The 15,783-nt window shown below is 40.3% G+C and overlaps 1 protein-coding gene across 3 annotated transcripts in view; it reads left to right on the top strand.

The window, feature by feature from the left end:
- Positions 1 to 15,783, top strand: part of dpp10 (dipeptidyl peptidase like 10) — a 124,593-nt gene that overhangs the window by 47,475 nt on the left and 61,335 nt on the right. For 2 of the 3 annotated variants that reach the window (XM_077616607.1, XM_077616608.1), the window contains exons 2-3: positions 2,714 to 2,828; positions 8,098 to 8,193. In XM_077616607.1, the coding sequence (XP_077472733.1) occupies positions 2,714 to 2,828; positions 8,098 to 8,193 (211 nt within the window). Of the gene's footprint in view, positions 1 to 2,713; positions 2,829 to 4,998; positions 5,281 to 8,097; positions 8,194 to 15,783 lie in introns of those variants that run through there. The other variant, XM_077616609.1, reaches the window with a different exon arrangement.

The raw sequence follows: 15,783 nt of genomic DNA, 5'->3' as shown, positions 1-15,783 counted from the left end.
TAATTTATGTTTAAGCCCTATATAAGTATATTGAAGGTTTATATAAGTTCATTTGTATGTTTAAGGCTTGTATAAGTAACACACACCGGTTTGTACTGAAAAAAACATTTAATAAAATGGAGAGAATACATACAGTACTGTATACATACATTAGAGAGAGAGAGATTTACTAGAAACTGGCCGAAAGAAGCTATCTAATGACGATTGCAGTTTTCTTTTATTCATCATAAATGATGCGGTAGCACTATATGGCATCATTCAATTGATTTGCAAACTTTGTGCAACGTTCAATATTTGGGTCCTGCTGCTCAATCTTTATGTTTATAAATGGTACTGACGGTCGAACGATTCAAGTTGTATTCACGTGCAACGCTCACCACTTTCTGACGCGCATCAAGCTTCGTTATTATTGCCACTCATTTCAAATGAAATGGCTTGCCTCTTCCTTGCACCTCCCTCAATAGAAGCCTTTCGCTTTTCACCAACCATATTCAATAATGGATGCACGAGATATTTAATGATACAAATGAAAAAGGTTCTTTGCGCACTGGAGATACGTTCACGCACTTCTGCATTGCAACGAACTGGGCAGAGGAAGGTGGATGCTAGGTGAGCTGCGCTCTCACAGCGCCAGGTGTCGGTATTAGCAGCGGAAAGAAGCACTACTTGGAAAAAGGCGCGCAATACAAAATCGAACTTATGAAAATTTTTCGACATAAACGCAATTTGCAGACATGTTCGTATGTACCGTTGTTCGTAACTCGAATGTTTGTAAGTAGGGGAGCGTCTGTATACAATACTAGTGTTTGTATTTAATCATTAAACACATTTTGAGCCGTTTGGCGAATGGACGTATATAGACGTTTTTTTTGCCTTATCGCGACATCATCGCGACATTTTACCGAGGAATTCACTTCCCTGGGCTCGGTTCTAATGTCCAAAGAGCTCCAGTATTTGTATTTAATCATTAAATGCTGTTTTAGGATGGATTTGACCCGATTGCTTTCATTTCACGGCTCGGTTCTGCTACATCTGCCCGCCCAAGAGTGCTTAATCCCGGGCTGACATGCCCGCCCAAGAGTGCTTATTCCCGGGCTGCCATTGACGGTAGACTAATAAATTGAGAGCGATGAGCGGCAAAGGGAAATGAATAATTGATTTTTACTATAATTTGGACAATGCCGGCGGCGGGGGCCGTATATGGCCCACGGGCCGAGGTTGAAAAACTTGTACACACACGATCCGGGGGCGGGGCGAGCGCGCAAATCCTGTTTCGGCTAAACCTCCGTTCGGCGGAACGTCCATTCGGCGACCTGTCCGTCTGTCAAACGTCCGTCGGCGAAACGTCTTTAGGCGAATCATCCGGTCACGCTCTGTACCCCAGTTTGGACATCCCTTTTGTAGATGCAATGGATGCATTATCAAATTAAATTTTATTTGTCAGAGTGCTTATAATGTATGGTGTTACGAAAAATACTGTAGTTCCCCATTCTCTCAAAGCGAAAGAAAGACAGATGTGTTGCTCGTTTGTCAGCTGTTTGTACTGTATCTTTGTGTAAATATCGTGAATGTACAGAAGGAATAAAGTGATCCTTGTATGTAGATCAGGGGTGTCAAACCGATTCCGCCGAGGACCGCAGTGGGTCCTGGTCTTTGTTCATTGTCTTCTAAAATAAGTAGCACCTGACTTTAATTAACTGATTACACTTGCAAAAGGTATCCTCTTGTTGAGTTGGAATGAAAACCTGCACCCACTGCGTCCCTTTGAGGATCGGTTTGACACCCCTGATGTAGATACCAGGATATCAAGGTGTGTGATAGCTGGGTGAACAAAGCATGGTAGTTCTCCTCCCTTGGTGGAGTTACATGGAACTTGCAATTTTCCTCTTTGATTTTTAAACTTATTCTCTTATGTGTTAAGATACCTCACTTTTTTTTGTGCACCAACTTAACCCTGGTGCAATTTGCATCCCTTATGTTTCAAGAATGTAGTTTCACGTATTCATTCCACGTATAAGCCGCACCCTTAAAATTGCCTTAAAATTGTTGAATTTTACAATTTCTTTCCTTTTCATGGTTTTTAATAGGGAGTACAAATGTGTTACATTGAAGAGAAAATCTTTATTGACTGAGTGTATTTGATGATACCCGGACATTTCTTCAACGGACAGTTCGTTGCCGGACACTTTGTCGCCAGACAGTCCGTCGACCGGCCATTTCGTCGATGGACATTTCGTCGATGGACAATTTTCGTTTTATTTATTGCCTTTTATTTTAATGTCAAATTTCCTTTAAAAAATCTGAAGTAAAAACTCTCTCTCTCTCATGATTATAATGTTGAGAGAGATTACCTGGTTGATAATAATTATTTATGCAACAAAACAATCGTTCGTGAGGTTGAGGTTAGGTTAACCCTAACCCCTAACCCTAAACTTAACCACTAACCTTAACCACTTTCCCCTAATCCTAACCACTAACCTTAACCACTATCCCCTAAGCCTAATTCTAACCACTAACCTTACGAATTGTCCGTCGAGGAAATGTCCGGTGACGAAACGCCAGCGACGAAATGTCCGGTCGACGAACTGTCCGGCGACCAAGTGTCCAGCGACGAAGTGTCCGTCGACGAAACGTCCGGTCACGGTATTTGATTGCTGAAATTGCTTTTTTTTGACAAATTAGCTATTTATTTGACTTCTATTTCTCTCTACAGGACCTTGGTGGGGGGAGTCCACCTCAAAGGAACTGGAAGGGTATTGCTATTGCCTTGCTGGTCATCCTAGTAGTCTGCTCCCTCATCACCATGTCAGTCATCGTCCTCACACCAGGTAACATTCATTATCACACTCTTTCTGATGATTTTTAAACATGTAAAAAACAGTATTTTGCCACAAGATAAAAAATGGGAAAGTATGCATTTATTACTAGACAGAACATTAACAAGGTGATCAATTTAGTTCATGTGTTATTTACTGAAAACTAAAACAACTATACTGTAGTTTTCTGAAACAAAAACAATTACTTCAGCGCTTCAAAATATCCGTCACTTTCTCGTGTAACCTTATTATCTTTCTGAAATCATGATCCCCACTAACCAGACTACTTTGAAAGTCATTGTGTTGAAAAGATGGAATGACATAGTCTAAAATTTAGAAGGGGTCATTGATACTCATCTACCCAGTATCTTGAATCCTGCTTATCTACTTTAAAGTGACAGGGAAGCTGAATCCCTAGCTCACCAAATACCTGGGCGTGAGTGATTGGTACGTTGTAAGACTTATCTACTGTACTATCTATTGATTTACAAATCATTCTGTCTACTATGGTTTCACATCATTGAAAATTGTCACAGAATTTCAAGGCAGGAGTGTGCACTAATTTACTGAAAGAAGAAAGGAGGCACAGCCAGGAAAAAAAATCTGACCAAAATATATTTGTAAAAAGTACACCTAATCAATCACATATTGAACCAAAAACGTACTGACTCCGTGCCCTGCCCGGTCATTGGAGCATTTTCCCGGGGGCCGCTTATCCTTCCATGTCGGAGCAGTTTATCCTCCGTGCCCTGCCCGGTCATTGAAGCCTTTTCCCGGGGATAGCTGCAGTTTTAATACATTTTTGGAACACTGACAGAACGCTGCCGGTGTGTGTGTAGTCTGCCATCTTGCCTTCTCTTCTCGCCTGAAATCTCGGGCGTGACGAGAGTTGGGTCGAAAAAGGAAAATTTAAAATAGCTGACATTTTGGTACAAAATTTTATGTTATACTCGAATAAATACGGTATTTTGTTTGATTTTTTCCACTTTCAGTTATGTTTAAAGTTGTTTTGATATTATTCAGACAGTCCCTCTTTTTTATGCTGAAGGATAAAAAAAATTACCTCTGTCTTTGATACGTGTACATGCAAGCCTGCGAAGCAAACAAAGAGTGTAGGAAATAATCCTATTTGTTGCCTTTCACTCGAACCAATCAGGAATGGGTTTGTTGATTGACAAATTACCTGCAAGGACCAACCAGGATGTCATGTCCAATTTCCACACTTTGTCAACATTTAGGAGTGCATAATTTTGCAGTGTGCGATCAGCATAGTATTTGAAAAAAAAAATTATGGCATAAAAATATAAAAACAATGATATGAAAAATCATTGGTATTCTCCAATGTCCATCCTAGTTTTCACGATGGGGTGGATCCAGGGTCGTTATGTTTACTTTTTTTTTTAGATTTAAAACAGCAACTCCATTATTTCCTAAAAACCTTCTGCCTCAGTGTAGTTTTATGAAAAAAGATATTGATTACCTTCAAATTCATGAGACAAGCTATGACACAGGCAGAACGCGGTGTGTGTCATTGTCACATATTGTGTGTTGGATTTCAGTTCGATGGCGATGACTTGATCGCACATCGCTTCCCATGTGTCTCACCCATAGTTTTGCTTATATGATTTTGAAGTTTTGTTGCTGCTTATTGTTTTGGCTTGTGTTCATGATTACCATTGATTTCCCCTGTTGTCTACACGCTCCCACTGTGTTCCGCAGATTTCAGCTTCTTGCATTCCCAGATGTTTCTCATTGTTCCATCACACAATTTTTATTCATATTTAAGTTCGCTTGTGTTCATTCTTTATTTGTCAGGATTTTGTCAAGTACGCTGAGGTAGAAGTTTTTGGGAAAATAACCATGAGCAACCTTGGCTTTACTTTCCCTACTTCTTCCTTTTCTTATGTAAGTTTAGAGGCTTTTGTTTGCAATTGGGTTTATTTAGCAATTTTATATTTTCATCAATAGTAAAGTGCTTAGTTCAGGGATGGGCAAACTATTCCACAAAGCGCCGTAGTGGGTGTGGGTTTTCATTCCAACCCATGAAGAAGAAACTTTTTTTTTTACCAATCTGGTGTCGGACAAGTGCAATCAGTGGATTACAGTCAGGTGCTTCTTATTTTCTGCAGAAATCTCATTGGGTAAACTGTCTGTGCCCGTCGCGGTTGGAACAAAAATCTGCACCCACAGCGGCCCTTGAGGACCGGTTTGCCCACCCCTGGCTAGGAGTTTCCTAAGAAGTTTCCTAGAGCCTCCTTGCTCACCTGCAATTAGGTTGTCACTGCCTTGTTTTAGTTTTGTTAATTTCCCGGATTCCTCACATGTTGGAGCTCAAAAAAATTTATTGAGTAAAGGATTTGTGGCAAGAAACAACCATAGAGTGTAATGTGGTAGTGATCATTGTTTCAGTAGTTGGTTACTCTTAAGGTCTACAAGTGCAAATATTCTGGGTAAGGTATGCCAGGTAAGCCAATATAGCTGACATTCACCTGTCCTATTTAAATAGACACATTCATTTACTACTCAGCTTTTTATGTTCCAAAGTAAAATAATTCCTGGGTTGTTCCTGTCTAAAAAATAATTTCTACTCCATTTACGAACACGGAGGTACAGTGGTACCGCTACTAACAAAATTAATTGGCTCCAGAAGTAGTTTGGTAAACTGCAATTTTCGCAAGTAGAGAGATGCCCGCCCGAGCTAATCAGCAATGGTGTTAGGTATGCGTTCCTTTGGGGTGTAGTTTGGGTTTTTGTACATTCTTGGCTTTTTCTTTTCTGTGACTTGTCCTGGTGATTACCAATTGATTTCACCATTTGTTTCCCACCTTTAGTGTCTCTCCTTATTCACTGCCTCGTATTTCACTAAGCTATTTCTGATTGTTTCGTCAACCGCTGTCTGAGTATTTAAACCCCTAGTTATTTTCAGCCCCTTTTCTCGGATCGCCTGCTTGTATCCCCGAATTCAGTCTTCCTCGTGCTCCTTGTGCCCCCGTGGGTTTGCTTTGATACTGTTTAACCATTTGATACTGACTGTACTTTATTTTTGGCGAATAAGTTTGTTTATTAAAGATTAAGATTTAAGTGCAACCAGTGGCGGGCGGTGCATTTTCTGGTAGCGCCTTCAACGTATCAATCCAACCCTCAAAAACTATTTTATGGCTATAAAACCTCTACTGCAGCTACAGCTGCGACACATAAAAAATAATCAATAAATTAATGCACAAAAATGGGGTAAAATCCACTTCCTAGCAGCATTTCATGATTAAATACAAATACTGGAGCTTTTCAGACATTAAAACCAGGCCAGGGGGTGATTTTCCCGGGAAAAGACAGCGATGAACGTCAATGGCGTACGGGCAAACATTGCCCGAAAAGGGGGTAAAATCCAGCCGAAAACAGCATTTATTGATTAAATACAAATACTGGAGCTTTTTAGACATCAGAACCGGGCCCGGAGTATCATTTCCCTGGTAAAAAGACAGCGATGAATGTTGATACGTCCATACGTGAAATGACAAAAAATGCACTAAAATTAGGTAAAATCCACTTCCTAGCATCATTTATTGATTGAATACAAATACTGGAGCTTTTGAGACATTACAACGAGGCCAGGGGGGTGATTTTTCCCGGGAAAAGACAGCGATGGACGTCAATGGTGAAACGCCAAAAATTAAACTGCGGTAAAATCCACATCCTAGCAGCATTTTGTGATTAAATACAAACACTGGAGCTTAAATACAAACACTGGAGCTTTTCAGATATCAGAACTTGGCCCACAATTGAAATATTATTTAGGAATATAGCCATATTTGTAATTTTACTGACCAAAAATCCTTTTTACACAATATCCATCCTCCTTTCTTTCTTCCTTCTTTCCTATCGCCATCGAAGCTAATGATGAAAGTCGAGCCTGTCCTGTCATATTTCCGGCATAGTCCGTTTTGAAAATGGCTTTAAATCAAAACAACAATATACTATTTGCTTGTGGAGCTAAGTTAGCGCGCTGAAAGTGCCCCACACACCATTTTCTCGGCTGTAACAGGCTTGCTAGCTTCGGAGTTGACCGCCCTTTCTTAATGGTGGGCCAATATTTCTTCATTTTTTTCTGGAAAAGTCCGTCTGAAAAATAGCTTTGTGAGCAAACAGAATCAATTTGTTTTTGCTTCTGCTTCTGTCGGCCATAGTGGGTGGAGTTTGCGATCTCGGCTGCCTGGGTACTGCTTTGGCCTGCCTATTAGCCAATCATAGTTTGTGAAAGCAATGACATGTCCCAGCCAGCAAAATGCTAACTCCTATGAAAAATCATTGTGGGGTTGCCAACTCGAAATCTGATTGGTTAAAAGCAACAGTCTAGTTTAATGCAGCAGAGCCCGCAATAACTGATTGTGAAGGCTTTGAGGCAGATCTGATCTGGCAACAAATAATGGCTGAAATGTGATTGGTTAAATGCTTCAATATGAAAACACACATCTGGAAGCAGTGCAACCAGGGGGAAAGGCAATGAAAGGAAGCTAACAGACCATTTGGAATAATAAGTATTGATGGACAAAATATAATATGATTCAGATATTTCTTAGGCCAGCAGAGAAGGCCTTGAAGGCCCTGACGGCCCGCCACTGAGTGCAACCCATTCTCGTGTCCGTCTTCGTGTTTGCTTGTTTCCCTGCACGTGTCCATTCATCCGCCAACCTCTGTGATAAAACTTAACAATTGTCCCAGAGGAGATTAAAAAATGCAGGAAAACGGGCCATTGGTCAGACGGTAGCGCTCATACTCCATCGATGGCCAATACCCTGACTGGGACAGCACTAGCGTCTGCTTGGAGTGTGCCGCTTTCCTGTCAGAACTGGTGGCCGCTAACCTGCATTGGGCTGGCTATAGCACTGTGCTTTAACCTTGCTTTTGGCATCATGGCGATGTTGCTTCCATTAGCCAATGGGAGGCAAATAAACAGTTGGGAGATCAATGGGAAAGCAACTGTCCCATGACAATTTCACAATGAAATACCGGATACAGGAAATGTATTTACGGGGAATTTTTGATTTCGTTTGATGTTTCGTAAATTAGATTGTTTTTGTATTATTGTACTTTGACACGTTGGTTTTGGCCCAGAAAATCACACCCTAAATAAAAAAATCCAATGGGAGTGGTGTATCCTTTGTAGAACTATTAGAGACACCTCACTGTCAACATTATTTCGATCACTGAGTAGGAATTTTGTAACTTAGCCATAAAGTTGGTGAGAGGAATCTTGATTACATTGCATCCCTTATGCTTGCAGTTGACAACCAAGCTGGAGGTGACACCAAACTGACTGTGGAGGATCTTTTTAAACCAGACTTTAAGGTCCATGACCCACAGGCTAATTGGATCAATGGTGAGTAAAAAACATACCTTATTATTCATTTATCAGCTATTCTATTTGTCTTCACCATCCCTTCTCATGACTGTTTAAATGGTGAGATTAGCTAATTATTCTTGTATATTGTTTAGTTTATATAAGGTCCTACATAAGTGGTTCTTTTCTATAGCTCATGTGTATATCCACACTCCATGTTTTGAACATTGATTTGCTGTTAAAGAAAATACTTCATCTTTCTGCTGTCGCTCCACACATTATAATTGGGTCTGACTTGCATTTGAAGCTGCTGTTTGGATTTTTATCTCTGATCTTAATTTTTAATGTCTGAATGCTTATTTGCCAGAATGGGATCACATGCTGATCTTGTTGTGGCTTGTGATGAAACAGAAGTTGAATCTGTAGTCGAGTCTGGTTGTCTTATTGTGCATGGAGTTGTAAGTTTAAATTGCTTCAGGATGTCCCCTATCTGCAGCCCGTAGTTGACTGAGATAGGCTCCAGAGCCCACGGCGACCCTCGTGAGGATAAGCGGTACAGAAAATGAAAGAATTTAAAAAAGTTCAAACCCGAGCTAGAATGACCCTAAAATGGCACAACTGAATGATAAAGAATGACAGAGGGAAGTCACGGACACTGAACCATCTAGGACTCCATTAACATTGGATATCGGGCGAGAGAGAACGGACAGGTTTGTGGTATTCTTGTGCTGCTTTCAGTCTCTCATTCAATGCTGCTCTAAACCCCCAAACCCCCATTGCCCATGAACAGCACAAGTGTAACAACATGCCTCAGGGAAGAAGAAAGAGGCAAGGTTTTCCATCAATATTTCATTCCACAGTGACATTTTTCCACTATCTTCAAAAAATCTATCTCATTCCCAGAGCTGACCTGAGGCCAAAAAGAGAGAACTAATGTTTTGCGATCAGCCAATCAGTAAAAAGAGCTTTGCAGGTTGTTTTCTGGATAGATGTGTGGAAATAAACCATCGGCCAATGAGAAAAGATAATAGATAGATGGATAAAAGAGAGAGACTGCAGTTGGATCACTAGGATTTGGAGAAATAGTGAGATTTTACAGAGGCTTTGGGGAATTTACTTGCTGGAGGTGGTCTAACAGTTGGAATCAAATTGATATGATCATATGTGGGCTAGTTTGTTTATTTCGTATTTAATATGTTGTATTTAAAATTAAATTGGTTTATAATGGTATTGAGAGCTCTACAAAGGATACTCATAATGGACATGAATGTCATACTCATGGTATTTTAACAATGTAAAATACATTTAGTATTGAAATTAAGTATTGAAACTGTTTGAATTCCTTACTTTTTGTCCTACTTATTGAGTGGACGGCCTGGTGACCGAGTGGTTAGCGCACAATTCTGGCATCAAGGGTTCCATCCCAGGTGGGTCCTCCCTGTATGGAGTTTGCATGTTCTCCCTGGGCTTGCGTGGGTTTTCTTTGAGTAATCTCGTTTCCTTCTCCATTCCAAAAACATCCATGGGAAGCTGGTTGAACACTCCAAATTGCCCCTAGGTATGAGTGTGAGTGTGGATGGTTGTCCATCTCCTTCCACTGCGATTGGCTGGCCACCAAGTTAGGGTGTCCCCTGCTTGGTGGCCGTAGTTGGCTGGGATAGGTTACAGCAGTGTTTCCCAAACTTTTTTGAGCTGCGGCACACTTTTTGCATTGAAAAAATCTCAAGGCACACCACTAGCTGCAATTCTTCTAATTTAAAACTATGTCGCCTTTATTAACATTATAAAGCCATTCTCATCAAATTTTTATCAACAGGAATTAAATAATCCCCCTCCAAATTATTCCAAAATCTATATTTTTCACACAGATTTACCGTCATCAAAGTTGATGTCCACCGACCGAACATCTTTCAGTTCGACTGATTTTAAAATAATGAATGCAACATTTTTTTAACCTTATTTTAATTTTGAAATTTTCTCCCAATATTACGCAAAAAGTAATGTGCTCACAGAGACTTTACGTCACCAAAAGTTGATGCCCCTGAAACCAAACAATTTCCGGTTCATGTACCGTAAAGACAGGAAAATGACTTCTCCTAATAGTATTACGAATTTTTCCTCGTAATATTACTTCAACCACCTAACATTACGAGAAGAGCCGTTTTGTGTTCACACAGACTTTTGAAGCCCGGAAAACCAAAGAGCTTCCGGTTTACTTTACATAAAAATAAGCAACAGAATGACTTTAATCTCATAATATTATGATTTAAATCTTGTTATAGTACAATATATCATTTCATATTTCAATTTTAACCTCATAATAGTTCAATTTTAACCTCATAATAGTTCAATTTTAACCTCATAATAGTTCAATTTTAACCTCTTAATAGTTCAATTTTAACCTCATAATAGTTCAATTTTAACCTCATAATAGTTCAATTTTAACCTCATAATAGTTCAATTTTAACCTCATAATAGTTCAATTTTAATCTCTTGATACTGAGATTTCTCTCTTGGATTATTACGATGTATGACTTCTAGGAAGGTGGCGCGAGTGATAAAGCGTGTCGGCCTCACAGCTCTGGGGTTCTGGGTTCAAATCCAGGTCATGTCCATCTGTGTGGAGTTTGCATGTTCTCCCTGAGCCTGTGTGGGTTTCCTCCGGGTACTCCGGTTTCCTCCCACATTCCAAAATCATGCATGGTAGGCTGAATTGCCCTTAGGTATGGGTGTGTGCATGGTTGTCCGTCTCCTTGTGCCCTGCGATCGGCTGGCCACCGATTCAGGGTGTCCCCCGCCACTGGAGTCAGCTGGGCTAGGCTGCAGCGCCCCCTGCAACCCTAAGGAGGATAAAGCGGTTCAGAAAAGGAGATGAGATGAGACTTCTAGGAATTTCCCGCGGCAGACCTGGGCAACGCTCACAGCACATCGGTTGGGAAACACTGGGGTACAGCACGCCCTGCAACCCTTATGAGGATAAGTGGTTCAGAAAATGAATGAATGAATCTATAGAGTGGAACATTCAAAGTACATTTAGAAAATACTTTTCTACTAGACTGTAGATACACAGTAGTGGTCTTTTTCTTACACGTTGTCTTGTGTATTGCCACTCCACGAGCATGGATATTGATATTACTGAGTACAATTTATAGTCGATGGTCATTTTTTAAGGATGTTAAGGATTAGCGTATACAGGGAGCGAGTGGAGGAATAGACCCAGATTCAGCTAAGTGGGCAGACATGGCACGGGTGGACTTGGTTTTCATTTATAAACAAAAACCTTTTCCCTAAAAATGAACCTGGAGACAAAACTTGGGGGAATCTAACACCAAAAGCAAAAAACAAACTTATTTCAGGAAACATGAGGACATGAGGAGAACGGTGACAATGGACTGGACTGAAAGTTAGATGACATAAGCAGACAAACGCAGGTGATCTGACCAGTGGGAGAAGCTGACAAAAGGATTTAAATAGACAGATAAGAGTTGACAAGACAATGAGGAACATGTGGGTGACTCAAGAGGCAAGGAATAGCGAGAAACAGAAGAGGTGGGCAACCACAGGTGAAATCAATCGTTAATCCCACGCACAAATTACACAAAAAAAATGTGCCAAGAAGTAGAACAAAACAAAAAGAACCCAAACCTAACAGGCCATAAAATCACACTATCTCATGTACATAATAGGTCATTGCTTATTGGTTGAGAGATTAGTCTCATTTTCTTAACCGCTTTATCCTCATTAGGGTTGCGGGGGGTGCTGGAGCCAATCCTGAATCGGTAGCCAGCCAATCGCAGGGCACAAGGAGACAGACAACCATGCACACTCACACCCTTACCTAGGGGCAATTTAGAGTGTCCAATCAGCCTACCATGCATGTTTTTGGAATGTGGGAGGAAACCGGATTATCCGCAGGAAACCCACGCAGGCCCGGTGGAGAACATGCAAACTCCACACAGATGGACATGACCTGGATTTGAACCCAGGACCCCAGAGCTGTGAGGCCGACGCGCTAACCAATCATTTCACCGGGCCGCCTGAGATTAGTCCTCTATTTTAAAAAGATAGGTTGAGAGATTGCAACAACCTCCCTGGTTAAAAGCCTGTCATCAACTGGAGACTGATGAAAAAACAGTTACTCTTGACCCTGAACCTAGTTTTGTTAAAGTGGAACAAATATTAAAGGTTATTAAGGCAATATTAAGTTTTGTTCTTGTTATTAAAAGCCAGATTTTTTTCGTGCACTCATTTCGATCAAAATCTTAGCCTAGTTACATAAGGGGCCTAATATATAGCACTTTGCCTTGTTTACTATTGTTACTCAATTACTTCTCACAGTAGATCGATTTTTGGGCAGATGTCATTCTTGCTCCTATGATTAAAAACAATATCATTTCAATTGCAAGTCTAAGTCAGTTTATATTGTAGCAGCACGGTATAGTCTTCCCTCGATTATTGCGACTTCACTTATCGCGAATTCACTTCTTCACAATTTTTTCTGCTGTTAATTATTTTTATTTTTTTAAAAGTTCATAAAACTGAAAATCCACACTGAAACTCGCAACCAGAAGCCATTCCCCTGTCTTCTGCTTGCTACTAGGACTCAGCACTGAAGATTTTTTTTTTTTTTTTTTTTTAAGTTCATAAAAATGTGAAAATCCACACTGAAGCTTGTAAGCGGAAGCCACTCTTGCTACTAGGACTCAGCACTGAAGAAAAATACAAAATAACAATGGTAGTTATAATAGGAGTAACCCTACTTCGCGATTTTTAGATTAGCGCGGCTATGTCTGGTCTACATTAACCGCAATATTCGAGAGATTACTGTAGTCCTAGTCACAAGCTTTGTTGAGGCATGAGGCAACAAGGATGAGCACTTTTCTTATGTGAATTTCTATCATAAAGCCACAGCGGCCAATATTTTACTGTAAATTCAAAACTTTCTTTTTAATTTTTACTGTGTTTGAGGCATTAATTTCTCAATTTCTCCTTTTGTGATAGTTGCAGTAGTGACTAATATTATGCTCTTTTTTAGCCTTCATTCGATCGATCGATCAATCAATCAAATTTATTACATCCAATAGTGAAGCCAAAGTGCTGTACATAAATCAATAATAAAAATACAGGAAAACAGGTTAGTTGGCCCGGTGGTGCGAGTGGTTAGCGCGTCGGCCTCACAGCTCTGGGGTCCCGGGTTTAAATCCAGGTCACATCCATCTGTGTGGAGTTTGCATGTTCTCCTTGGACCTGCGTGGGTTTCCTCCGGGTACTCCGGTTTCATCCCACATTCCAAAAACATGCATTGTAGGCTGGTTGGACACTCTAAATTGCCCTTAGGTATGGGTGTGAAAGTGCATGGTTATCCGTCTCCTTGTGCCCTGCGATCGGCTGGCCATTGATTCAGGGTGTCCCCCGCCTCTGGCCCGGAGTCAGCTGGGATAGGCTCCAGCACTCCCCGCGACCCTAATCAGGATAAAGCGGTTTAGAAAATGATATGAGATGAGAAAACAGGTTAAATGACGCTGGAGCTCAAACACAAAAGTAACTACATAAAACAATATAATAAAAGTATAAAAATAATTTAAAAGACATGGGAACGCAATCATCCATTTATTCATTTTCCATACCGCTTATCATCACGAAGGTTGTGGAGTTTCTGAAGCCTATGCCACCCAGCCATGGGCACCAGGTGCGTGACATGCTGAATGGGTACAGGGTACAAAGAGACAGACAACCATTCACGGACACACACACTCACACCTAGGGGGCCATTTTGAGTGTTTAACCAGCCTAGGATGCAAGTTTTTGGGATGTGGGAAGAAACAGCAGTCCGACAACTGACCTTGTCGGGATGTGAGTCAAGCAGTTGTCAATCAGTAAATAGCAACAGAGGCAAATAGTAGTGGTGGTGGTCTGCGCTGCTCAGATCAACACATTCACTATAAACAAGATTGAAAAATTGGATTCTTTTATTTATTTTATCTGCATGGGGTGGAAGTACACGTGTCGGCGTCACATCCACGCTCCCCGGGTGAAAGAAAAGTGAGAGCCAGAGAACACGCCCAAGAGCAACTACACAAATCCCTCGTTTTTCGCGGATTATGTAGATCAGACATGGAACGCGATAATCGAAAAACCACGAAGTAGGTTCACCCCTATTATTACTACATACCATACTAAATATTTTTGTGCCTATACAAAAATACAAGTAGTCAAGTACAATGATCAAGAAGTCCATTTATTAAATATATTACAGGTATATGAAAAGACTGGAATGTATTAATAGCCAAATATAATCTATGAATTAAAATAAATAAATACTTTAAGTACCGTACTAAGTGAAAATAGTTTGTCTAGGCTTGATTTAAAGAATAAATTATTGGAGCTTCAGTCGAGGTCCTCTTCGTCAGATTTGAGAGGCATTGGATCATCGATGGCGCAGGGGAGATTTTTGCTTGCACAAATATTGCTGTTGTTGTCGTGAGGAGAATATGGGAATCGCTGCTTCTTCGGCGCTCAGAGAAGTGGTGCTCTGACTTCCACCATTTTCACTGTCATTTCACACAGCCATTTTTCATCTGTCTTCCCCTTGCGAGTTTCAGCGTGGATTTTGGCATTTTTCTGAATCTTTTCTTTTATACTTCAGGGAAAAAAAAAACTCAATGTAGTGAAGTCGCGATAGTTGAAGCCGCGAAGTGACGAAGGATCACTTTAGACACCATTCACAGTTACATTATTAGTAAATATTCATAAGCAAATAGTAGGAACACGTAGGATTTGTCACACTTTGCGGCTCTGATAAGTATGGCAAAGCCAGATTTTGCAAAAATTTAAAAAGACATAAGATCATAACATTAATTCTGGAATGTACAGAAAGCCAATGTAGAGAACTTATCAAAATAAATGTGTTATGTATCGGCAAGCCGATTAAAGATGGATCCACAACAACTAAGGAACGAAGGAGTCGATATTCACAAAAACTAGAATTTATTAAACAAAAAAGTACGCCAAAACGCGCGTATCAAAAGGAGATAACAAAACAGCACGACCGAGTCGCGAATAAACTAGGGATCAAAAAGTAGAACAGTACAACATTTTCCAAATACGAAAAACAGAAAATACAAACAATCCTCCGACAATCCGCCAGATGTGGCAGGTGTCCTTAAATACCGGATGTGTCAATCAGCTGCAGGTGTGCTGATCCCGCCCCACCTCGTTGGCTTAATCAACTGCTGAAAAGACATATGTCATGAAAGCTCTCTTAACCTGATTCACCTGTGTTAATTGAGTATTTGAGGCTGTGGTAGGTGCCAGTGACTACCAGACTCCGTAGTTCTGTATGTGATATACAGTGAATAATTCTTTTTGGTTATTCTCCTGGTTAACTAAATCTTGGTGCATTTTTGACATTCTTGTCCATAACCTTTAAACCTATTGAAATATTTATTAATGTGTTAATTTTGACAGCTTCTTTATATGAAAGCCTCATTGTGTTAGTTGTAAATAGAACATGATTTATCACAGTTGACCTTTTAAACCATTCATCCATTAAACTATTATCCATACCACTTATGCCTTACCAGGCTATGACTGACAAGGTGTGAAGACATTTATGTACTTTAAAGACTG

This window comes from Stigmatopora argus, chromosome 13, assembly GCF_051989625.1.
Source record: "Stigmatopora argus isolate UIUO_Sarg chromosome 13, RoL_Sarg_1.0, whole genome shotgun sequence".
Lineage (NCBI taxonomy): Eukaryota > Metazoa > Chordata > Actinopteri > Syngnathiformes > Syngnathidae > Stigmatopora > Stigmatopora argus.
This window is presented reverse-complemented; position numbering and strand designations above follow the sequence as displayed.